Below are 26,597 nucleotides of genomic sequence, written 5' to 3' on the forward strand. Positions count from 1 at the left end.
CAGACACAAATATACTAAATTATGTCATTTCCATGAGGCCATTCATCAGTCATTTGCAAAAGTGAGTTTAAAAAGTCATTTACTGGATGATGTTTGCTAATTGCTGTGATCTCATGTGAGTGAAAGTTTGTTTGCCCATTGGACTGACTCCCATTGATTTGAAGAGGCTTCCCAAAACTGACCCCTGACCTCTGACCCCTGACCACAGCAACAGGCTCAGCAGACTCAACCCCACTGCAACCCTTTAAGTATTTATAGCCAGATATATTCATACAGCACCTGACGTTATATGGGTTTGTTCCTTTAGGAATTACCATGTGTTTTACTACCTGCTGGCAGGAGCGAGTGAAGAGGAGAGGACATCGTTCCACCTCAAAAAGCCTGAAGAATATCATTACCTCAATCAGGTACGACCTCATCCCACTGCATGCACTGTACTCTCCATCAGCGACCTCATTCACAACCAGTGTTGGGGAAAGTCACTTTGAAAAAGTAGTGCATTACAATATTGCGTTACTCCCTTAAAAACTAATTGCGTTGTACTATGTACTAAATGTACTAAAAATACATTACTTTTGCGTTACTTTTAAAAAAATATATATATATGAAAGAAAGTGAAAGTGCATAACAACAAGATACATACAACACATAACAAGAAAGTGCTATTTTTGGCCCTTTCACACCAAAATTAAAATAAGCCTCAGACTGAAGGAAGTGCAAATTCATGCGCGTACAGTTTCAACACTTCACCAATAAAAATTAAAAATATAAAGTCATTTTTAGTAGTCAATAATAAAGTGAGATCAAATGCATACAAATATTTGTTTCATTTAACATTTAATTATTGGAGGTTTGCATAGTCTGATTTTGCATTTGACTCTTTTTATTGTATTTTTTCATTTTGATGAATACTGAATCTTTTTTTGTGCAAGTGAGATGAGTAAATGCATGCTCACATTTAGTCTAGAACTACAGTAACCATCATGTTCACACACAACGCCTCTGCACTTACAATTGTTCTCAACATTGGGGACAAGAGAGCTGTCAGTCAATAAATGGGAAAACAAAGTAACTTGCATTACTTGTTTGAAATAGTAACTGCAATATTTTGTTGTAAATTTTAAAAGTAATGCATTACTTTACTAGTTACTTGAAAAGTAATCTGATTACGTAACTCAAGTTACTTGTAATGCGTTTCCCCCAACACTGTTTTTAATTGCTGTTAACCTTCCTCTCTGAAGATGCGACCACAAGAGGTCAGCTGAGACACAGTGCTGTTCACACCTGGTACTAACACGCGTCTCCTGTGATCACTTGCGATTGAATTTCATTGAGAGGAAGGTCACTGATTTTTATGACCACTTAATTTGTCAGTGTGTCACTGCATGTTGATGGAAGATGTCCCGTGAAGTCTTGTGCACATTCATGTGTGGGCTTTTCCAATTGGTTGAATGTTTTCTTTTCAAGCCAAGCTGAGAAAATAAAAAAAAGATTGCAGGAGTAGACGGTTCTTCACTGACTTGTGGTGCATCAAGACACATAAGTGCAAGCGATACAAAGGCTTGTGCCTCCATCAGCTTCTCGAAAGGTGTTTTGAGGGATCCCTGTTTACACCTGGAGCTGTCCATATATGACTAAATATACTGGGATGGTTTTTAAAAGGATAAAAAGAAAATTCTGGGTTACACTTTATTTTAAGGTGTCTTTGTTACAGTGTAATAATATATTGAAGTACTGAGTAATATTAAGCAACTACATGTACTTACTATAGAGTTAGGGTAGGATTAGGATTTGGTTGAGGGTTAGTTGCATGTAATTATGCATAATTTACAGTTATTACTATGGTAAGTACATGTAACATATCGTTAGCCTCATAGCATAATTGCCTAAGTCATATTTAAAAAAAAAAATGACTTAGGCAATTATGCTATGAGGCTAACGATATGTAACAAGGACACTGTAAAATAAAGTGTTACCAAATTCTGTTATAGGCTAAACTTTATTTCATGGAACACAAAAGTAGAGATTTTAAAGAATGTTCATGCTGCTCTTTTCCATACAATTAAAATGGATGTTGTCTTTCAGTCTTCAGAAAGGTACTATGATAGAATCCAAAACAAGTCTATAATACTTGATAACAGCTGACATTCTACTGTAAATCCTTCTTTAATACCAGGTGTAAACCGGGTCATTGAGAAAAGGCAGTGGATTTCAGTGTGTCAGCACTAGGGCTTTAACTATGTCATGTTCACTAGATGAAAGAATTCACAAATAACAAATTATCACGATTATCTATATATGATTTAAAATAAAGCAGTCAAATTAATTGTTTCCTCTTTTTTTTATTTTTGTCAGATAGTTACTAGTGCTGGATTATTTACATTATACCATGGTCTGTCTGAATACTCGATTCCGATTGGCTGGAAAGTGTGCATTAAAACCATTGAATGCATAGGTAGTTCCAGTCAGTTTAATCACTGTTCTATAGTCGGTCATGTTGTTCAAAACACACACACGTCACTCACACACAGAGAGCGGAGATCGCACTGCGCACACACAGAAACATTCAGGAGCACAGAAACTTGTTTTCCTGTGACTTTTATATATAAAATAGCTTTACTACTGAATCGCTACATTATATTTCTCTGCAACGAGGGGATAACTTATTTTGAATTAATTAAACTCACAGCTTCATTGCTAGTATAGAGAGAAACTGCACAGATGCAGGTAATTCACACACGCATCTCTCTCTCTCTTTCGATAATTAATTCAAATAAATGCTTTAATTCATTCATGCAAATAAGTGTAATCTTACGCACTACTTTATCTCTCTGTCTGATTTAAAGCTAGATCTAACGAGCTGTAACTGACGAAAATAATCGTTGTTTTTACCCCTCAGGCCAAATATTGCAGTACAAACACCAATAACAGCTTTGATTTGTCAATACTGGCAAATGACCATGGTATAAGAGGGATAATCCACGGCTAGCTTTGCAATAAACCACTTCAATACACTCCTCTTCGCATTGGGTGGAACTTTCCTCCACGTCGTGCATTAAAATCGTTTAATTAGCCATAGATTATCCCTTACATATTATTATCACATTTGTAGTTGATGGCATCAATATTTAATATGTTAAATATCACTGTTATCTAGGGGTGGAACGGTACACAGAAGTCACGCTTCGGTTCATACCTCGGTTCAGACATCACGGTTCGGTACGAGTTCGGTACAATGGAGGGAAAATCAAAACAAAAATGCAGAAGGCTTGTGCATGTCTCAGGCTGGACCACCAAACTTAAGCCTTGTATTTTTTAAATAAGTTTTATTAATAAAGGCATAAACCAGTTTATTTGTAGTGCACTGACAATAGTTTTATATAATTAGTTTATTAATTAAATTAATAAAAAGACAAAAAGACCTTGAGATACCTATGTATGGTAATTGTACCTGAATGAATTGAAAATTTGCTACATTTCAGATTAATATATTTGTTTTCCTCAAAATTGTAATGAACAGTAACTTAAACACTTTGCAGTTTGAATGATGTCCTGTGTAAACAAAATGACGGAGTATGTTTTTGTTTCCACTGTCTCACTCTCTCACACACACACACACACACACACACACACACACACACACACACACACACACACACACACACACACACACGTAAACACTTTGCGACTTTTCGATCGCGCCCGCGCCCCCCCCCCTCTCTCTCTCTCTCTCTCGCTCTCTCTCGCTCTCTCTCTCTCTCTCTCTCTCTCTCTCTCTCTCTCACTCACACACACACACACACACGACTTTTCGATCGCGCCCGCGCCGCCTCTCTCTCTCTCTCTCTCTCTCTCTCTCTCTCACACACACACACACACACACACACACACACACACACACACACACACACACACACACACACACACACACACACACACACACACACACACACACACACACACACACACACACACATATTCCATAAGCATCGCAGCCTGCTTCAGAGCTAAGGCAGGGCTACAGATTAGGTGTCCCTAAAGAACCCACGTATCTAACAGTAGTTCCGCATTACATTAATTAATTTGCACGCAAGTTTTATTCATTTTTATACCATGTATTCTCCGTGTAAATTTATGAAATAAATTTCGAATTTATTCGTAAATACGAATACATGTACCGTTCCACCCCTACTGTTATCATCAATGCCAGTATATTGTGACACCCCTAGTCAGGACCATTGTTGCACACACACACACACAAAAATAAAAAAAAATCAACAAAGCTTTGTTGAGAACATAGGATGGCCGCAGTTTGTGTGTGCTTTGCCCTTGTAGAGTCAGTTTTTGTCAGTCATCTGCTCTCTGAGGCCTATTGACGGATTCACTCTCACTAGGCAAACAGGAAAGTGGGGAATATGGAGGAAACTGATTCCAGTTCATTCCCTTCAGCTGTGGTCTCGCACACAGAGACGCTTTAAAACCTAATCCACCCAGAGAAAGCAGGCCTGTGCTCCTACCATGCCCCTCATTTCCATAACACACACCTGCCTCATGCTTTTGTTTCTGTGTGAAACGCTGTTGCATGCAGGCGTCCAGTCGTTTGTGTTTGTGTGTAAATGTATTTTTGTCTAAATGTAATGTAGGACCCTCCCCCTGAAAATAAAAATGTACTCACTCATCATTTACTCACCCTCATGCCATCCCAAATGTATATGACTTTCCTCTGTGGAACACAAACAGAGATTTTTAGATAAATAATTAGTTTCTCAGTCCATATAATGAAAGTGGAAAGGCCTCTTAAAGCTGACGCTTCAAAAACCACACAAAGTGCACGTGACGGTAATACATACAACCCCAGTTGATGAATCAGTGTCTTCTGAAATGCATGTTTATGAGTTCACGCTGAATTCTGAATAGACAACTAAACAAAATAACATGTTACTAGAGGTTCTGACAAAACTTTTTTTTTTTTTTTTTTTTTAAATCAGGTTGCATGAATGATTCAATGACTCACTCATAAAGACTTCACTAGTTTCATTACTGGATGAATCAGTGTTTTTCTAATGAATCTCTTGAATGAATGATTCGATGGCAAATACATTTTTAACAGTCACTTGTCAAATCTTTAATAAAGCGTCAAGTCACTTTCAAAAGGTGATTTGCTCTATTTTGATCTCTACTAGACATCAGTGATGATATCCAAAATATTAACTTTTATCCCAGTTCTTCTGTGATAATATGAATGATTGTAGGACAGAAATAGTGAGACTGTGCGGTTGAAAAGTTTGTGAAGATGTTTCATATCTATACATGACAACTGTTCTGTCTGAATCAGAACGCAGATCTGAATGTTCGCTGTGATCGTACTTGTTAAAGGTTTAATAAACAGAGTCGAATCGCTGTCATTTAGGAATAAGATCAATCTTTTAACGATTAATTATGCAGCTCAATTTTCTCAATGTGCTGATATTGACGTCAAGCATGAACTCATAAACCTTTGGCTGGAAGCAATGTATTTTATATATATATATATATATATATATATATATATATATATATATATATATATATATATATATATATATATTATTTATTTATTTATTTTTCTCACACAAACCTATCGTTTTGCTTCAGAAGACATTGATTCATCAACTGGGGTCACATGGATTACCGTCGTGTTCGTTTTGTATGATTTTTGAAGCAGCAACTTTGAGAGAACAAAACTTGCATTACAGTAAATGGACTCAAACAACCCTTCTCTTTGTGTTCCACAGACTAAAGAAAGTCATATACATCTGGGATGACATAAATAATGAGAGAATATTCATTTTTGGGTGGAGATAATTCTATTAAATGTTCAGGAATAATAACATTGCATGTGTTATTAGATGTGTGTTTTCATTTGTCTGTCTGTGTTTTTGTATCTCATGTTCTAAGAAAAAAAAAGAAGAGCTTTCTCAAAACAGCAAGCTCCGGTCTGATTGGATAGCTTTCACATCGCTCTAATTAAAGCATCGGAACCAAAAATATCAAATCTTCTAGTCTGTTGTTGAACGATTTGACCAGCATGTGACAGTCACTGAAGAGTCTGTCAATAGTCCCTCTTGCGTCCATCTGTCTGCTGGCTGTACACACACATTCCTCTGTATATCAGAATCAAGATATTCTGTTCCTTAGAACTAAATGCAAAACTCAAAAGCTCCAGTGAACTGAGAAACTTAATAAGGAAGAAACTTTAGACGTGTGAATTCTTGCCATTTTTTTTCTCCAAATACCATTATAGTGGCTCTTTCTTAACTTCCGTCTCTAATGTCTTAAGGCCTCAAAAAATGTGGAGAATTCACATAGAAAAAAACATCCACAGAAATCTATGCCAGGTTTTGACTTCTAGATTCAATCTAGCCAATTATTTTGCTTTGCTAACGGGCAGACCGGTTTTGAAAACTGGTTATGCAAGAGCAAATACTAAATGTTATTAGATTCCCGGTAACGCTTAACAATAAGGTTCAACGTTATTAATGCATTAGATATTATGAAGTAACAGTTTTACAGCATTTATGTAATTTAAAAATATAAATTATTTGAGCTGCATATGAGATTATTTATAAAAATAAACATTAACTAAGATTCATAAATGCCTTGTTGTTTCCTGTTAGCCATTCAATTAACTAATGTTAACATATTCAATCTGATTGTAAAGTTAACCAGATTATTTATGATTTAAATAATTCTTTTATTTTATAAATCAGCATGAATGTAAATAATTTCTCCATCTGTATGAAAATGAATCTAATCTTCATATAAATTGTTTCTTCACCTCAGTGTGTGTCATCTTTTGTCATAATCCATCTGTTGTACATGTCATTTTATATCTTTGACTTGTCAGATTGGAATACTAGCATATTGCTTACTTGATACTGTTCAGTATTTAATAAAACGGTAACACTTTAGTTCAGGGTCCAATTCTCATTAACTAGTTGCTAATTAGTTATTAACTAGTTGCTCATTATCATGCATATTACTAGCATATTGGATGTTTATAGTACTTAATAAAGCACATAGTAATACCATATTCTACATCCCTTAATCCTAAACTTAACAACCACCTTACTAACTATTAATAAGCAGTAATTAGGAGTTTATTGAGGGAGTTAATAGTTGGTTAATAGTGAGAATTGGACCCTAAACCCTAAAAGTGTGAACAATACAACTAATTTTATTTAATAGTAGACTGTGTGAAACAGTTTGTAGTGTGCAACAATAAACATTTCAAACCAAAGCATTGAGTTAAAAATGCATTAGTTAGGTCATGTGACCGCTATCATCTCTAAAATAATTAATTTTAAATAGGCAGTTTTGCAAAACTGTTAAGTCCAGTCACATAATAAGTTAGGAAAGTCCATTGCATTGTGGGATATCACACAGTGTACCAAATGTAGTCGTCATCTGGGTATTGCATGTAATATTGTGCGCATATTGAAAAAGTAGTATGACAGTATTCCAGTCTGAACATAGCCTTTGTCTTTCTTAACCATAGCATGTGTCTATATACCCATAATGCTTTTGTTCTCCCACTTAAAATCAGCATGTGTTTAGCAGGCATTGTGTGGAATGTCGCTCTAATCCCATCTACCTTACTTCCAGATGACAAAGAAACCTCAAAGGCTGCACTGGGAAAATTACTATGAGAACGAACCGGTCAGTATTGAAATAGTGTGTCGTTGCTGTACAGAGACGAGTCGCTGGCTCCACAAATCACTTTCCATAGCTTTCCCTTTACACAACACACCACTCCCATCCTCGGTGTGTGTGTGTGTGTGTGTGTGTGTGTGTGTGTCTGTGTGTCTGTGTGTGTGTGAGTGAGGCTCGGGATGTAATTAGTGTGCTCACTGCATCTCTCTGGCTTTCTCTTAGGCTGGACATTTTGTTTGGTCATTGTGTTTTTGAGGTGTTCCCTGGTCTGGCGTCATGCAATTCTTCTGCTTCTATAAATAGTCTGAACTCTGGGCAACTCGGTCAGATCTCCATTGGCAAGTAAACACTACAGTCCATTGGATAAGAGTAATAAGCAACAGTACAAACACGGTTTATTTGCATTGGGAGGGAGTTACAAATGTAAACTTGAGATCGTAGGCCTGTGATGATGAAGAGAACGGGATTCAAGGCTTTAAATACTAGTGTTGTTTTGACATTTCGTTTAATCTCTACCAAATTCCAGTGTACCAGTTTTGGTACCATGGCAAGAACGTTTGGAAAATGAACACATTAAAACGGCATGTGGCTATCAAAACAATTTCACATGGTAAATTGCTTTAAAAAGGTATAAAATGAAGAACAATTAAACAAATCACATTAGTGGCAGGTATATTAGTCTGCATTTACACTCCAAAACGTAATGCGCAGATCTATAATTCACAGATGTCAAATCAAATGCGTGTTTGTCATACAATATCGCAATATCGACTTGGTACAGAAGTACTGGACTTTTTACAACACTATTTGGCAACACTTTATTTTACAGTGTCCTTGTTACATATGTTATATGTACTTACCATAGTAATAACAGTAAATTATGCATAATTACATGCAACTAACCCTCAACCAAATCCTAATCCTACCCTAACCCTATAGTAAGTACATGTAGTTATAATAGTATACATAATAATAATAATAATAATAATAATAATAGTAGTAGTAATAATAATAGTACATAATAATCTAGTAATTATGCCTTGCATTTGAAGCCTGTGGGGCGAGTGCACAACACTTTGAAAGATGATTATAACTAAACACGTTTTCATTTCCTCCTTAAAGGACAAATCCAGTGAAAAATGAACCTAGGGGTAATTAACACATGGTTACCGAGTCGATCGTTCCCTGCGATGCGTTTTCATGAAAATCGAATGTATAGAGTTTTATCTTTAAAAACATTTTAGCTCATAACACTAGTATATGGGGCACAGAGTAAGTAAAAATAAATCGCTAGTTAATACCACTAACAAGGCTCAAAATAGCCTCACACTAACACGGTAACATAATGAGGGTCCCTACATGCAAACCGAAGCATTGAGAACTTTGTAAGTGTACAGACAGTTTAATAAGAAGATACTTTATAAAGACAGTACATTACGCGTTTACATCCAGGAGCCATCTTGGAAAACAGTCTCGACTAATCGAGTCACGAACGCCGCGCTACGTTAGATTTCACAAACGTAATTCCTATCGACCAGCTATCCTATCGACGGCGTTCGTGACTCGATTAGTCGAGACTGTTTTCCAAGATGGCTCCTGGATGTAAACGCGTAATGTACTGTCTTTATAAAGTATCTTCTTATTAAACTGTCTGTACACTTACAAAGTTCTCAATGCTTCGGTTTGTATGTAGGGACCCTCATTATGTTACCGTGTTAGTGTGAGGCTATTTTGAGCCTTGTTAGTGGTATTAACTAGCGATTTATTTTTACTTACTCTGTGCCCCATATACTAGTGTTATGAGCTAATCTGTTTTTAAAGATAAAACTCTATACATTCGATTTTCATGAAAACGCATCGCAGGGAACGATCGACTCGGTAACCATGTGTTAATTAAGCCCAGGTTCATTTTTCACTGGATTTGTCCTTTAAATAAGAATATCTCTGATGTAACTTTTCATAAAGCACCGTTTACAACTCTACTATGCCTTTAACCCGACCTTTATAGTGGTTCTACCGTGACTGGGCAGGTTAGGCAACTTTACTAATCAAAAACCAAATATTTTTATAGTGAAGATTGTATGTCAAAGTTCTAAATTATAAGCTTTACTTTTTTCTTTTTTTTAAACCCCATCGACTTCCTTCGAACCATCAAGTGCATTAATACACACGTGTTTTTCTTTTGTTTTGACAAACTTGAGGGATGTATTAACTTTCTCTATAGTAAATGACAGCATCTGGGGATAAAATAAACCCTTTAAATGAACCCTATTAATAATGTCCTGCTTCCCCATGCATTTCTGACATTTGATGCCGTGACTGTAGACTTCTGATGGAGATCTGATCATGATTAATGCTGTGAACAGTTTTTTCATGCCATTGGAAAAAAGATTGAGCATAATTTTCCAACGGTCTGAGATCAACTTTAACACACGACGAGGAAACAACACACACAAATCAATGACCAAATCAACATGAGTATGCTGGTGTGTTTGCTGTTTTTGGTGTGGTGGATGTATTCCCTGATTGTTTCTGCGGTGTCTTCATGCTCTCTATCAAGGGTCTCAAACTGTTGCTCCCTGAATATGGCCCCTAAAAGCACAACAACACTACACTGAAAAAAAAGACAAGTCAAATTTTCTTAATTTTTCTTTGGCACGAATATTTTTTAAGTAAATTTCACATATGGAATTAAGTAAACTCTACTCAACTAAGTTAAGTGAAAGTAACAAATAAAATAAGTAATTTTAACTTGGCTAGTAAAGGGTTGAGTAATATTTATTTAGTTGAAATTTCCTTTGCAATACATTACACTTAAACAATATAATATTGAATTAAGGCATACTTTTAAAGTATACACTACTTAAAAATACCTAAGTAATTAATACAATAGATATTGTGTAAGACAGCATATCTACATATCAGACGTTAAGCGTCACGTGAACGCAGAGACCTCAATACTTGGTAGACAATACACAATGGCGGTAACATTTGATGGATCGTTTTTGTTTTTGAATGTGTAGAAAATGAACTCCAAATGTCACAAAATGGCACGTTACTAATCCTAACAACAAAGGCAGTGATAGAACAGTGTAAACACAGCTGGAAAACAGTGAAAAATCAACCTCATTAATTATTCAGGGCCCAGTGCATGATGGGAACACCAGTATCAGAAAAGTTGAGTAATTTTACTTAAATTTTATAACGTTGATATTTACGCTTTCAATTCTACACGCTTGAGTACTAATATAGAATTTACTCGTTTTTTTTATTATTTTTTATTCTTGCCTATTTTTTTCTGTAGTATTTACTTCACCACAAAATAATTTTATCAGTGTAGATCGCTCCTGTTATAATAAACGCAGTTGTGTTCTTCAAGTGTGAACATACACCCTTGAACACACATTGGTTGTAATGTGTATCTGGCTAGTGGCCCCTGGGTAATTTGAGTTTGAGACCCCCGCTTTTCATGCTGGTTTTGGACTTCTTGTGCCGTCTTTCAATTGCACAATGCACATTACCATGAGTGGCTGTTCAAATAAACAGCAATCAGAAGGTAAGTGATCATAATGTGTTACAAGACAAGAACAAGAAACTACATGCAAACATATTTTGTCAAACCCACATCATATGTCATTTTGCTTCTGTTTCGGTTGAGAAGTCTTACAACATTTAACATGAGAAAAACATTCCCTACCCTGGAAATGTGAATGAGAGCATAATGTAATCTGTTTCGGTTGAGAAGTCTTGCAACATTTAACATGAGAAAAAGCCTTTTTACCCTGCAAATGTGAATGAGAGAAAACAAATAGGCAGGATTTGGTTTAAACCGTAAAGCTTACAGAGTTTCAGCAGTGTTTGCCTTTCCAGTGCTCTGGTATGCTATAATTTTGGCATCAGTAATGAAGCGAGCGATGAAGGAGACACCGTCTCATTAAGTGTGTGCAAGTTGGACTGTGTTGTTGTTGAGCATGAAGCAGTTTCTCTGCCAGCTGGAGACGAGCATGTGGAGGACAGAAGTCTCCTTCGCAACACAAGGGATGCATCAATAGAAAAATCACAGCTGATATTATGAATCAATATGGTGACACTTTAGATTAGGGAACACATTTTTAGTTGCTTATCATGCATATTACTAGGACATTGGCTGTTTATTAGTACTTATAAAGCAGATATGAATGCGTTATTCTGCATGAGCATATTCTACATCCCTAGTAACTACCTTTATTGAGGGAAAACTCCTAGTTAAGAGTGAGTTTGTGTTCTCTAATCTAAAGTCTTTCCATCAATACTGAGATTCTCCAATCTACTACACTTTTAAAACAAATTTGCAAATTTAATTACATTTTAGTACTTTTCTGTTTTCGCTGATACAGAGTAATATAATTTTTTTAATAATAATATTTATTTTAATTGCTGATAATCAATATGATGGTATTATAAATCTATGCTGTTCTGCCTATAATGATGAAAAACATCATTATGCACAGTATATATTTAAGTAATGTGTGTAGATATGACTGATAAATGATATGATGGCTGATGTTATAAATATAATTTAAGTGAATAAATGCATAACGGTTGGCTTTTTTAAATGCATTCAAGCAAAAATCTAGAATTTTACCAGCTAAAATGTAAAATTTGTGATTTAAGGTAAGATCAGACATAAATAAAATAATTAAAAATGTATATGGGTCATCGACATTATTTTCCGTAATTTTAGCCAATATTAATATGGTCACAATGTAATGCGTATGTTTCTAACTCTATTGAGAAACACTGATATTGCAGATGGGAAATCATCTTTTGGACAGTTATCTGTCATTTTTGTAAACAAGTTCAAACAAGTTCTTCACTGAAAACTCAATAACCGTTCTCATGTTCAGGTCCGTCTGAAGGAATAAATCTAGTCATAAATTGCTACTTTTCTTCTTACCATTACTGGTGTGCCAGATTTCCAGTGTGTGTGTAAAAGGCAAATCACTCTGGATTTTCCACTGCATGCGCAGAACATGCATATGCTAACATTCACCAGCGCCCTCATTTTCAACCAGAAAAATGTGGCCGCTCTTGCGTTTTTGACCAAACTTCATAATGACATGGTGCTTTAAGTCAATCAACCAAACCCTGACAGTTTCTCTCCGGAGCGTTGGCAGCACACAAGCCCCCAAAAAGCAGCTTTACTGTCCATATGATATCCGTGTTTGAATGCAACATGCTATTAGCTTATTATGTGCTGATGTGCTGTAGCATTTAGGAAACATCAATAGCGCCTCAGGTTTTTGAACAGAGTAATTAAATAAAATGATTGCATAGCAAACCACCCATGAACAAACCTCAGACTGTGGTGTGCAATGGTGTTTGATTGTTTGAAGTGCTGGTAACCTTTGTTTTTCTCGTTGACACCAGCAGGATTGCTTCACAGTTGAAGGGGAGGATCTTAAGCACGACTTTGAGCGCTTACAGCTGGCTATGGAGATGGTGGGATTCCTTCCCGTCACACGTAAACAGTGAGTTTGTCCAAAACTCTAGTCAACTAACACAAACTTTGCATGCGATTTTTTATTTTTTTTTATGTCTTCATTAGTTATGAGCATGCATAAAAATATTTATTCACTTAAGCGAGTAGTTTAAACAAAAAATGCAATTTTGTCCTTGTATTGTTGAGTATCTTGGCCTTTTTCAAATCTTGACATCTCACACAAACTCAAGAATGTGCATGAAGGACAGCTGGGGTAGAAGTAGTTTTAAACACAATGGTTAACATACTGTAGATTTTCAGTAAATAACTTAAATTTCAGGCTGTTCATCACAAACGATATCATATACTGCAGTCTTAGAGTAATTGGTTATATGGTTATAAAGAAGTTATATGGACTACTTTGATATTTTTATGATGCTTTTGTGTTGTTTTTAAAGCTTGAAAGCTTTAGTTTCCATTCATTGTGTGGAAATGACTGACCTGTACAATACATCAATAATAAATGTGTGTGTGTATATATTGTATTTCATGGAAAAAAAAGAAAATCACAGATTTAGAATAGCATATCAATTGTGTAAATGATGACCGTTTTCATTTTGGGCCTCTTCGAAAAATTAAGTTTCGATTTTTTGCTTCATCAGAATGGGATGACACTTGGTGACTTTTGTCGCATTAGCTATGTGAACACCAAAAAACAAAAATCATGGACATGATTTAAAAAAAAAAAAAAAAAAAATCACACTTGGTTCCTTCACGGTCAGAAATGACCAACATAGGAAATTAATGGGAAATACGAAAACTCAGAGAATATTTTGGTGGTACAAACTACAAATCAGCCACTGTGCAGCAATGAAGAATTATCGCTATCCATTCCTTGTTTTGTTCGATTTTTTTTTAGTTATCAAATACTGAGTAACAAAAATGCTTTCCATGTGTTCACTTTCTAACTAAATGTTAATGTATGATTGTAATCATAATGCAAAACCTGATACTTCTCTAACAAAAATATATAAACCTTGAGAAAAAGTAGTCTTTAAGAATGTCTATATATAAATAAATATATAAATGCAAAACCTAATAAAATTAAGAAATTATGTCTAAAAAAACAGGAATCCAGAAGCCTCTATATATAAATAGGGAGCTATACATGTGGTTACACAACATTACACAAGTTTTTATTTTATTCCAGATGGCAAATAAATAAATATAAAAAATAAATGTATATAGTCATTCTAATAGCTCATAAAAAAATTATAAATATTGCATAGTATCATAAAATCCCCTCAAAATTCTAAATTCTAATAAAAAAAATTATTAAACAAAAATATATTACATTTGATTTTCCTGGAAAAAAATAAGTTATATTTCAAGGCTTCTGTCAAGAGGTCCAGAGGCTTAAAATAGTGGATTTCAAACTTCATTGTCGACAACAATATTCACTCAGTTTTTAAAATATTTTAGAGCTAAACAAAACTAGAAATATGTATTCATTATAAAAATAACCAAATAATAAGCTTATTTTCATGCTTGTTTTTGTCTTATTTTAAATAATTTAAGTTATTTTGAGGCACCCTTCGAAGATTAAGAACCACAGGTTTAAAAATAATTTGTCTATTTTGACTATTTATGCGGAAAAAAAAAAGAAAAAAAAAATGATGAAAAAGGTATGAACATGATATTTGTCAACTACCCATTTTGTATCTCTCACTCTCACTCACGTCTGATGTTTTTTTTTCCCTTGCAGGATTTTCTCTCTGCTGTCAGCGATCCTTCATTTAGGGAACATCCGATACAAGAAGAAGATATACCGGGATGACTCCATTGACATCTGCAATCCTGAAGTTCTGCCTGTAGTTTCTGAGCTGCTGGAGGTACAGGATCAGTCTTTCACATTACAAAACACTGCATGCTTTTTCATTTGATTTATTTTGTTACGACCCTTCACTGCTTTTAAAAGTCTTGGGAATTAGAAGGGGAACATTAGGCCACCCTTCAACAATTATTACCAATAAAACACTGGGAGAGTGAATAAGACCATCGAGAAGCAGCAGAACGTGTGAACAAACTTATTATGTGCAATGACTGGCCAAAAAAATGTTGAAAGAAAAGTCTTCAACGTCTAAGCTGTCGTATACTTCCCTACTTTACCTATCAAAACAAAAATTACAGTAAATGGCAAACAAGTCATTCTGAACCTGCATGTCCCTCTTTATGGAAGGCAAAAGGAGAAGCACCATACAGCATTTACTATTATTCATCCCGAAGACATACAAATAGCTTTGTTTGATTTTGTTTGGGTACATGTGTAAGCTAGATTTATCCCTATTTTTTCACATCTTCATGGACACCACAATGATTTCCCTCATGTGGTAATATTTTCCTTGTAATTATGTATGGTTTGCAAAAATGTGAACTGCTGCGTCTGTGTGTTGATGAGAGAAGCAAAGTGTATGTGCGTTGTGCACACGCTACATTATGGCCAAGCAAGCGCCCTTAAAATAGCATCTGAAAACGCGCCAAAACTGACTTTAGACTAGGTTTTTCCTGGTCAGTGGCGGAATTGTTTTCTGAAACTGCAAAATAGCACCAGGGAACGTTTGCGCCGGAACACGCCTCCTCTTTACGTTGAACCGCCCCCGGGAGCGCAAGTTCATTCCCTAATTTACCGACGTGAGTCTGTGGAGGGAAAAGTCCGCTGTGCGTCGGGTGCAAAATAGGAATGATACATGCGTCGGTGTACAAAGTTAGTTGCGCTGGGTGCAAAATAGGGCCCATTATGTTTATTATTAAGTGAAAATGATAATTTTTGTTTTGTTTTTCTGAGCTATTTCATATAGTTGAACCAAAGTCACGAAATTGAAGTATATGCGTTAATCCGGAGTGGTGATTGGCTGTCGTTGCTGGAGAGTTCACGTTTATGTCATCCGTTTCTGAGCTTTTCTCCACGTTATTCATGAGATTAAACCCATTTTTTGAGTCTTTTTCAAATCTGAGTGAATGACCAGTGCTAAAACAGGGCGGTTTCATGAGACGCTAAGCTGCATCTGAAATATAGGTGCTACATTTAATGAAGAACTAACTTTTTTAATGGACACAGGCTTAGACTGTTTTTGTAAAATTGACTCTTATGAGATTTTCATTGAATTGTGAATATTTGGAATTCAAGTGATATATATATATATATATATATATATATATATATATATATATATATATATATATATTTTTTTTTTTTTTTTACTTTTTTATTATTATTTTGATTTACAAGATTAACAATGAAAGTAAAATAAATGTTGCATATATACATATCAAATATATGCTACATTACATGTACACCGCTGAATGCTTGTAAATGCATATCAGCGCATGTTCTTAAATATCAATGTACTGACCCCCCAATTAAAACAGAACAACAAAGCCAAACAGGGTGAGGTTAACCATTCCTATGGAATTCAAGTGATTTAAGTTCTGAAATCCTAGGGAAAAGACAAAGGCTGGGTTCCTTTTGCACAGGATTTGGACATTAAACTACTCAAGGAAGTAGAAGGAGTTCCTGAATGAAGGCATGAAGCCGGTACTGTGGGCCAACAGGATATAGGATGTGATTCCAGAGCCTTTGAACTCGACACATATATAATGTATGCAGTGCACACACCTCTCTATACCAGGACCTCTTGTGGCCCAATAGTGTGATCAAAGACATCTGGCCTTTATCTTTAGACACACACCTTCATGAGTAACTCTGAAGGAAAGAGAGAATGAACACACAAGTGATTTTACAATCTCACTCAGACTGCAAGGAAAGGTGTGTGTGTGTGTGTGTGTGTGTGTAGGCTTGCACCTCGAAATCATTATAATATATTCAGATGAGGCCAGTCCAAATCTTTGAGCCCTTGCACATCTGTTCACGATTACAGTTGAATGACTCAACGAGTTTATATAATCACTATATTAGATGTAGACATCTTTCCCAGTGTGCATAAACCAGCCGCATATTTTTCCCAGTTCACCGCTGGGTTCATATCGGCCCTTTTAATATGTGAATGAGCGAGTGTTGGCCTGTGTTGAGGTCTCTTGATTGTCCATGGCATTGTGTGTGCAGACTTTGATTCGTAACAGTTGTTATATGCGAAGTTTATGGTTTATTTCCTGAGATTCTAACCATTTGAGTCATCATTATTATAGTGAGTATAGCTGTATTGTTTTTATTTTCTATATTATTAATGTTACAGTATAGAGGTGGATGCCGTGCTACATTACAGTCTTAAGAAACCTCAAAAGCCAATATTACTGAGTGCTACCGGATGTTTAAAGGACAACTCAACATTGCAGGCCCCAAAGTCAACAATTGAAAAGAAATCTTTCTCACGGCCATTAGTGCTGCTTGGTGCTCGTAATGTTTTGCTCCTTGTCCATCTTTGAAACTAAACACTGGCTTGATTCATATGTTTTATTGCTGATGGAAGTAGAGATTTTGGATACAGTACTAATGAGTTCGAATGAATGCATCCAAATCTTTTGACCTGACCCTTATATCATACACCAAAAAGCTAGATATCTATTTGTACTTGTGCCTGAAGAGTTAAAATGAGAAACTTGTCTTGCATCATGACAGGTCAAGGAGGAAATGCTCTTTGAGGCTCTGACAACACGGAAGACGGTGACCGTGGGCGAGAAGCTGATCGTCCCATACAAACTGGCTGAGGTAAGCAACAAACAGGTTTGCCTTTTAACATTTTCCTTTAAAAACATTAAACAGTTAGCCAGAATAAAAGCTAAATATTGGGTCACATTATTCGGAATATCAACAGCAATTGATCATTTATTTGTCTTCATCTGCTCATGTTCAAAGTCATTTTGGATGATATTTTGACTGACAGTTGTTAAAAGTCAGGCAAGAAAATACCCCACAGATATTTTTATGTAGCATGTTAAAGTTGTCACTTTTTGAGGGTGAGCAAAAACGCACCGTTTTGTGTCTGTCCCTTTAAATGCAAATGAGCTGCTGCTCCCGGCACAGGGGGCGGAGCTTCAACAGCTTGTGTCCTTTTACCTCACACACACATGCACTGAACATGTACATTTTTTTTTAGCCTTTTATGTTCAAACCGGAGTCAGAAATGTGCTTTATTGTGTGTATATAGCAGGAAGTAAATAAATAGCACTATTGACACTTCAGAGTGATGAAATGCATGAATGAGAATATAAAGTGTGGGACGTGCTTGATGTTAAAAAGCGTTATAAGAGCAATATATCCTGAAAAGGAACTGTGTGCGGTGCTCGTACTGAAAGTGCGCACACAGAAAGCTCTCAGAAGGCCATCGTGAATTTAGGACATGTGCGATGTTAAAAATTGAAGCAGAAAGCAGTGATAAAGAACTCACTGCGATCACGCGCTGACTGACACACAGCGTAAATGCGAACATAGAAAGCAGATTCTCTTCTCTTAACACGTCTCAAGTTAAAGTAAACTGATACACATCCGGTTTACACTGTGTAATGGATCTGTGCGTTCGGTCTTAAAGTGACAGTAGCCTAATAAACCTGCTGCTCTGTCATTAATGTGAATCAAATAAAAGAGAAAATAACTTACTGCTCTTGTCTGAATAACTTTTTTTAGCTTTAATAAGAATAAATGTATATTTAATTCATTCTGTAGAGACTATGCAATATTTTATTTATACTTTATAAGGACAAGTGTGAGAGAATGAGCTGACGACTTACTTCAGTGTTAATTTTTAACATTTAAAAATGTAACATTTTTGTTTTTCTTCATTTCGCCCCCTCACTGAAGTGAGGCTCAGTGAAGTAATGTGTTTCTCAGGGGCTTCGTCATGCTCCATCATCATAATTAGAACCAGCCATGAGGTTTTCAGAGCTTTTTTCCAGCATTAGGACTCTGTTCTCCTGTCATCTTTAAATATTGAACTGACCAGCGGTTTTATTAAAATCAGAGGTTCACAAACAACTTAATAAATCCCTTGAACTGCATATGCTTACAGATTTAAACATTAAAAGCCTAGCAAATATAGAGTTGTTAAGTAATTTATATAACCACAAATAACAGTTTTCCCCCCCTCCAACTAGGACTGGTCGATTATATTGTATACAGTGAGGAAAATAAGTATTTGAACACCCTGCTATTTTGCAAGTTCTCCCACTTGGAAATCATGGAGGGGTCTGAAATTGTCATCGTAGGTGCATGTCCACTGTGAGAGACATAATCTAAAAAAAAAAATCCAGAATATATCACAATATATGATTTTTTAACTATTTATTTGTATGATACAGCTGCAAATACGTATTTGAACACCTGTCTATCAGCTAGAATTCTGACCCTCAAAGACCTGTTAGTCTGCCTTTAAAATGTCCACCTCCACTCCATTTATTATCCTAAATTAGATGCACCTGTTTGAGGTTGTTAGCTGCATAAAGACACCTGTCCACCCCATACAATCAGTAAGAATCCAACTACTAACATGGCCAAGACCAAAGAGCTGTCCAAAGACACTAGAGACAAAATTGTACACCTCCACAAGGCTGGAAAGGGCTACGGGGAAATTGCCAAGCAGCTTGGTGAAAAAAGGTCCACTGTTGGAGCAATCATTAGAAAATGGAAGAAGCTAAACATGACTGTCAATCTCCCTCGGACTGGGGCTCCATGCAAGATCTCACCTCGTGGGGTCTCAATGATCCTAAGAAAGGTGAGAAATCAGCCCAGAACTACACGGGAGGAGCTGGTCAATGACCTGAAAAGAGCTGGGACCACCGTTTCCAAGGTTACTGTTGGTAATACACTAAGACGTCATGGTTTGAAATCATGCATGGCACGGAAGGTTCCCCTGCTTAAACCAGCACATGTCAAGGCCCGTCTTAAGTTTGCCAATGACCATTTGGATGATCCAGAGGAGTCATGGGAGAAAGTCATGTGGTCAGATGAGACCAAAATAGAACTTTTTGGTCATAATTCCACTAAACGTGTTGGGAGGAAGAAGAATGATGAGTTCCATCCCAAGAACACCATCCCTACTGTGAAGCATGGGGGTGGTAGCATCATGCTTTGGGGGTGTTTTTCTGCACATGGGACAGGGCGACTGCACTGTATTAAGGAGAGGATGACCGGGGCCATGTATTGCGAGATTTTGGGGAACAACCTCCTTCCCTCAGTTAGAGCATTGAAGATGGGTCGAGGCTGGGTCTTCCAACATGACAATGACCCGAAGCACACAGCCAGGATAACCAAGGAGTGGCTCTGTAAGAAGCATATCAAGGTTCTGGCGTGGCCTAGCCAGTCTCCAGACCTAAACCCAATAGAGAATCTTTGGAGGGAGCTCAAACTCCGTGTTTCTCAGCGACAGCCCAGAAACCTGACTGATCTAGAGAAGATCTGTGTGGAGGAGTGGGCCAAAATCCCTCCTGCAGTGTGTGCAAACCTGGTGAAAAACTACAGGAAACGTTTGACCTCTGTAATTGCAAACAAAGGCTACTGTACCAAATATTAACATTGATTTTCTCAGGTGTTCAAATACTTATTTGCAGCTGTATCATACAAATAAATAGTTAAAAAATCATACATTGTGATTTCTGGATTTTTTTTTTTAGATTATGTCTCTCACAGTGGACATGCACCTACGATGACAATTTCAGACCCCTCCATGATTTCTAAGTGGGAGAACTTGCAAAATAGCAGGGTGTTCAAATACTTATTTTCCTCACTGTATTCCAGATATGTGTGCAATGACTTTGTTGTTGATATTAAATTAACAAACATTGTGAATATTAGGGATGCACGATATATCGGTATCAGACGATATATGTTCATTTTTAATGTAATCGATATCGGCCTGATAAGAACATCTGGCCAATATATTAAAGCCGATAAATAATGGATTATTATTGAAGTGAGACACTTCAGATGCGCACTGTTCACCATGGTCGCTTTGAATTGCTTAAATTATGATTGAAATCACTTCAAAAAAGGAAAATACAGTTAAGTCAGCAAGTCTGTCATATAGGCTACATAAGAGTATAATGAGAACATCATAATTGTGTGCTTGGGACATTTAATGGCAAAAATTATATACAAATTTGGATTAATATTTATCGGCCAATATATCGGTTATCGGTTATAAAGAATTATCGGTATCGGCCACATTTTTTATATCGGTGCATCCCTAGTGAATATTGTGATGGTTATGGAATATTCTGTCTTATTTATTTGGCATTAAATTGCAACTATTTTGGATTATCTGTACTAGTTTTGAATCAGTCTTGTGTTTAGCTGAAGCTCTGTTACAGAAGATTGAATTGTGAGCGTCTGTGTCACAATATTGAGCATTAAACAATATAAATGTCATCTTTCATTTGCTAAGACAAGTTACCATAAACAAACCCCGTCTATCCAGAGGTTTATCCGCTTTTAATAGTAATCCCACCTTAAACGAACATTTACAGATCACAAATTGTGCTTTAGTTTAATAGATTTAACAACGTAGGTTAAAAAAGTCTTGATAATTAAATCAAATGGACATTTCTCTCTCTCTTGCAGGCTGAAACGGTGCGGGACTCCATGGCTAAGTCTCTCTACAACGCTCTTTTCGACTGGATCGTGTTCAGGATAAATCATGCCCTGCTCAACCAAAGGGACTTGGAAGAGTCAGCCAAGGTAAAATCATTTTTTACTGATAAATCCCGAACGAATGAGAATGAGTGGAGCCCTAGTGAGTCACCTGACATAAATGACATTAAACAGCAGGAATATGAGTTCATCTGACAGAGACGCACCCTGTTTTTCTGTGGCTCTCACTGCTTTAATCTCTAAATTATGGATGGAGACATTATGTAATGGGATATATTCAGGCACACTGACTGAGCCCCTGCTGTTAGCTATTCACTAGCAGATTTCTGCTGAACATTATGCTAGTCAAGCCTGAAATAAACTTTATATAAGTGTGTGAACATTCTCGCTAATAAGATCGCACTGTTGCATTCAGGGCTCAACACTTGTGTTTTTTTAGGAGCACTTCTGCATGTTTTTTTAATGTGCCACAATAAAACAAGCATGAGAAAACAGATAATCAGTTATGACAGAATAGTGTGACTTTACCTTCTGATAAACCAAAATTAATATTTTTTACTTAATTTAACAGCTCATGTTCACCTTCTGAACATTAACTCACAAAAACACAATGTTCAGTCTCTGAAGTGTAGTTGACAGTCGAACATGGCTTTCTGAAAATAAAAACGTGTTTTGGGTCGGCCATGACACTATTATTTAATTTTAAAACAGGCAATCACTACTAACACTAAGATTTAACTATATACTATACTATCAATACTGTAACTAATACTCAGTGAGATAATTTGTTTAATAGTAGTAGTATTAGTATTAGTTCCATAGTAATACTATTGTACTGCAAAATAAAACCGTATTAATAATATATATTTTTTTCACAACTAAGATTACATTACTAATATTTATGACTGTCTTCATTTCTTAATCGTTAAACCATAGAGCTTTTATTTTGGCGGGAAACCTTAAGCTTCTCATTTGTTGAAAATTAATTTAAAAATGATTCTCATAACAAGTTTGTTGGCACATGTTGCGTATTCAAATGCACATTATAAGCAACTCAACTCGCTGCACTTGCAGAGATGGAGTGTGTGTGAAGCAGCATTTACAGCGAACCAAGATGTGTGTAAATGAACACCGTGCCGTGCTTTACTCTGAAACACACAGCACATCAGACTATAATTATAAGAGATGCACTGATATCTGTCGATTAGCTTGATTTTCTTGAAGGAAAAAAAATCTCCCAAATAATGCTGTAAACTAAACAGGGAAACCCTCTCGTTCGGTACATTACTATAATATTAGCAGTTGAATATGATAGTTTGGGCTTTGCTGTTAATTTTAACCTCTTTATTTTCAGGTATAATAACAACACTCAAATAAAAGCTCAGATGTTTGTATACAACTCAGTTGCACAGAAGGTAGTTTTCATAAACACTTGTCTTCATGACAAATTTATTCAAGCATACATTAATAATTAAAAGTAAATAAGCTCCTCTTTAAAGTGTTTATAGCTAACTAATGAACTGTGAACATCTGATAACTTTCCTGAGATAAATGCAATGTTAAGCTGTTTTATTGACATCTTTTTGCGGTTGACACACTGATTAAGCGATTACATGAGTCATAATTAATTTAGGTATTTTGTGATGTATCTTTCAACATAACTTTTGTTGTTATTGCATGTTTTCTCTTGCCACTACTTGTATTAAAGTGTGTTGGATATCAGATATATTCAAAGTTCGTTGGAGTTGCAGAAACTTGATGGCGTGTCTGATTACTTATATTTTAAGTTCAGGATGATTAAGTCTTGGGTAATTCACATGACATGAAGTTCATGGATTCACACGAGCAGATTCACACGATGTAAATGGACAGGAGTTAACGGATGGACAGGATAAACAGGATGTACAAGATAGTCACTACAAACAATGCAATAAAGGATATCAAACTCATATAATTCATCAATAAACATATCAACAACATTATTTATATATATATATATACATACATACATACATACATACATACATACTCAATCCAAACAATTCAAACAATACAATTGGCAAAACAAACTTAACGCATCCTTAGGAAAGGACTCAATTGACATGGTTGGGTGTCCATTCAAACACCCACTCCTCACCAATGCAAAAGAAACAAAGGAAGGAAGTGAAGTCTACTTATAGACCTTAACCAGGGGCTGTATGGGTAATGTAGTGCACTAAATTTAGTAGTGTAGTTTGCTTGGAATTGTGGGATATGTAGTATAAATATATAGCCTGAAAATCCAGACCTAAATCTGAAAGATTAATGGTCTGGCATCGACTAATGAAAATCGGCCAGCTCGAGGGGCAGCACCAAGCATGCATTTGAAAATCTCACTGCATGCAATTGGATAACACTACGACCAATCACAACAAGTTATCGCTTAGCTACCAGCAGAGCTAACTGGTAGATTAGACTCTTGCCGTATCCGGTCGGCAAAACAGCAAAAACGGCCTTCTTGCAAAGGAATGATTTGAGCGGCGTCTTCTGTTCCTCTTTTAGATAAAAAGCCAAGTCTAACTTGTTCATTGTAGCGGCCAAAGCCGTTACAAACAACTGGTGTTCATCCATAGCCATCTTGCAATGTTTACTAATGACTTCGACGTCACAGCGCTGTCGTCTTCTGTTTACCTCGCCTCTGGCCCGTCTATATCAGATAACCCGATGTGATTGGTGCTGCTCAGATCGAGGGGCATATTTAATGAGCATCATTACTCGACGCCAGAGTAACTCGCTGAGCAAATTCAACTTGTGCTCTCGCGAGAACTCTGGATTTCCAGGTAAAAAGTAAAGAAAAGGGCCAAATTCACAACAGTGGAAGAAAAGAGTCACTGAGGTGCTACAGCGATCCGTTACGTCACATTTAAGTGCGTCAAAACGCCATTATTATTTGATTTTTGTGATCAAATGGACAGAATTTAAAAGTTGAGACTTTTTCACAAGTGACAAAGCTTTTTGTGATTGTTGGATGGGGAAAAAACACAGATCTGGCAACCCTGGCTTGAACTACAGGTGATTTATAGAGCTTGCTTTTACATCGCTATTTTATAACTGTTAATGCATTATTGTCGTGTTAACTTGCTCTACATTCAACACAAGAGAGACTTTCTTCACTCACAGTGTGAGTTGCAGTCTGACACGTTTTTTTTTTCATCCCCTTTTTATTAACAGGATATAATCGGCCCTGATCATCAGCTGTTTTTAAACAATAGTGAAAATAATTGCTTTTCTCTGGCGATAATCGTTTCATCGGTGCAGCTCAAATTATCATACATAGTTAAATCACAGCCTTTGTGAATCTGCTCTCACTTGGAGAGTGTTAATCTTTGACTCTGTAGACAACTAATTAATCACACACGGTAAATGCAACTGAAATGGTCACACTGTAGATCCCTGATCTTGATGAGCAAGCGTTGACTTAAAGGGATACTTCACTGATTAGCATTGAGCTTTGTATCAGTAGAAACCCGGTAGTATTTTGGAATGACCGTGCTTCCCTCCCTCATGTCCCCCTGAGACGAGAGATTTCTGTATTGTGTGTCTGGAAAAAAACCTCAGATGACACAAAAATCTTCATTTATCGTCATCAGAGGCTTTTCTGTCCAGAGGCGAGAGACTCCAGCCAGTAGGAGGAGCTCGTCCCGCATGTCTTCAACCCGCCCATAGGGGGAGCTCACGATAAAACGCCGTCTTTTCAGTTTCGAGTAGTAGCCTAGTTGTGTCATTTCTTCTGATACTGCCCTCTGTAACCGGTAGGCGTGGCTTGGGAGTGTCCTCGTAGGATAGCGAAGCAAGTGCATTCTGGGAGTTGTTGTCTTTCATCCACATGAGCCAAAAATACATTTTCTGGTCTTTCTCAGTCTAGAAGGCACCAACTTCTAAAATAATTTCACATTTCTACTTCATAAATGACCCAATTTAAATACACATTCATCTTTCCAGCGGTGAAATATCCCTTCAACTGTAGACATATTGTTAGCTAGCTGATTGATAACACATCTAGTTTAATAACGCAGACATTCCCCCTACAGTTTTTTACTGCCACAATGACACAAGAACGCTTTAAAATGCCTAGTACTTTTCTGTTCTTAATGTTCCTTGAATCTCATCATCTTTTCAGATCCTGGCCATCGGGGTCCTCGATATCTTTGGCTTTGAGGACTATGAGAACAACAGCTTTGAACAATTCTGCATCAACTTCGCCAACGAGAGACTTCAGCACTATTTCAACCAGCACATCTTTAAGCTGGAGCAGGTAATGGTTTATTTATTCATTTATTGAGATAACCATCAGCTTCTCTCCCCACACACGACTCAAGATATAACTGGATAATTATGACTCAAGTTATTTTGACCGCACACAGAATTTATATATATAGCCGCTAATGGTGTCAATGCAGATTATGCAAATATGTTTTTTTCATTCCTGGTGCTTGCTTTAGACTAACTAGGACCAGAATGTCATAGAAACTTGGGCATGGGCCATATCTGTGTTTTATGAGAGTAAACATTCCTTGAAAATAATTCAATTCATCCTACAAAACGAGGGAATTGTAACCATCACTGAAGTCTTTAATAGTTGATGGATGCCTCAGGCTGTGTGATTGTGTGAGGTAGAGTTTCGCACAAAATAAACTGTTTGATAATGAGACAATAAAAAGGGTTGTTTTACTCCAACCCCAGACAAAGAATTGTGTCTCTGTAATAATGTGTGTTTTCTCAATGAGTTCGTTCTCCTAGGATGACTACAGAGGCAACCAATTACGGTAATGACAGCCTGTCAAAGCCGTGCCTTTGTGACGCACC

General features: G+C 36.5%; 1 protein-coding gene across 13 annotated transcripts in view; it reads left to right on the plus strand.

Moving 5' to 3' along the window:
• The window catches only part of myo9aa (myosin IXAa), a 174,418-nt gene that overhangs the window by 84,389 nt on the left and 63,432 nt on the right, over positions 1 to 26,597 (plus strand). For 8 of the 13 annotated variants that reach the window (XM_084108435.1, XM_084108437.1, XM_084108430.1 and 5 more), the window contains exons 5-11: positions 308 to 407; positions 7,645 to 7,698; positions 13,102 to 13,202; positions 14,919 to 15,045; positions 17,790 to 17,879; positions 21,723 to 21,839; positions 25,912 to 26,046. In XM_084108435.1, coding sequence (XP_083964561.1) covers positions 308 to 407; positions 7,645 to 7,698; positions 13,102 to 13,202; positions 14,919 to 15,045; positions 17,790 to 17,879; positions 21,723 to 21,839; positions 25,912 to 26,046 — 724 coding nt within the window. The remainder of the gene's footprint in view (positions 1 to 307; positions 408 to 7,644; positions 7,699 to 13,101; positions 13,203 to 14,918; positions 15,046 to 17,789; positions 17,880 to 21,722; positions 21,840 to 25,911; positions 26,047 to 26,597) is intronic. The other 5 variants (XM_084108440.1, XM_084108442.1, XM_084108432.1 and 2 more) reach the window with 2 other exon arrangements.

This window comes from Abramis brama (genome assembly GCF_963993115.1).
Source record: "Abramis brama genome assembly, chromosome: 3".
NCBI lineage: Eukaryota > Metazoa > Chordata > Actinopteri > Cypriniformes > Leuciscidae > Abramis > Abramis brama.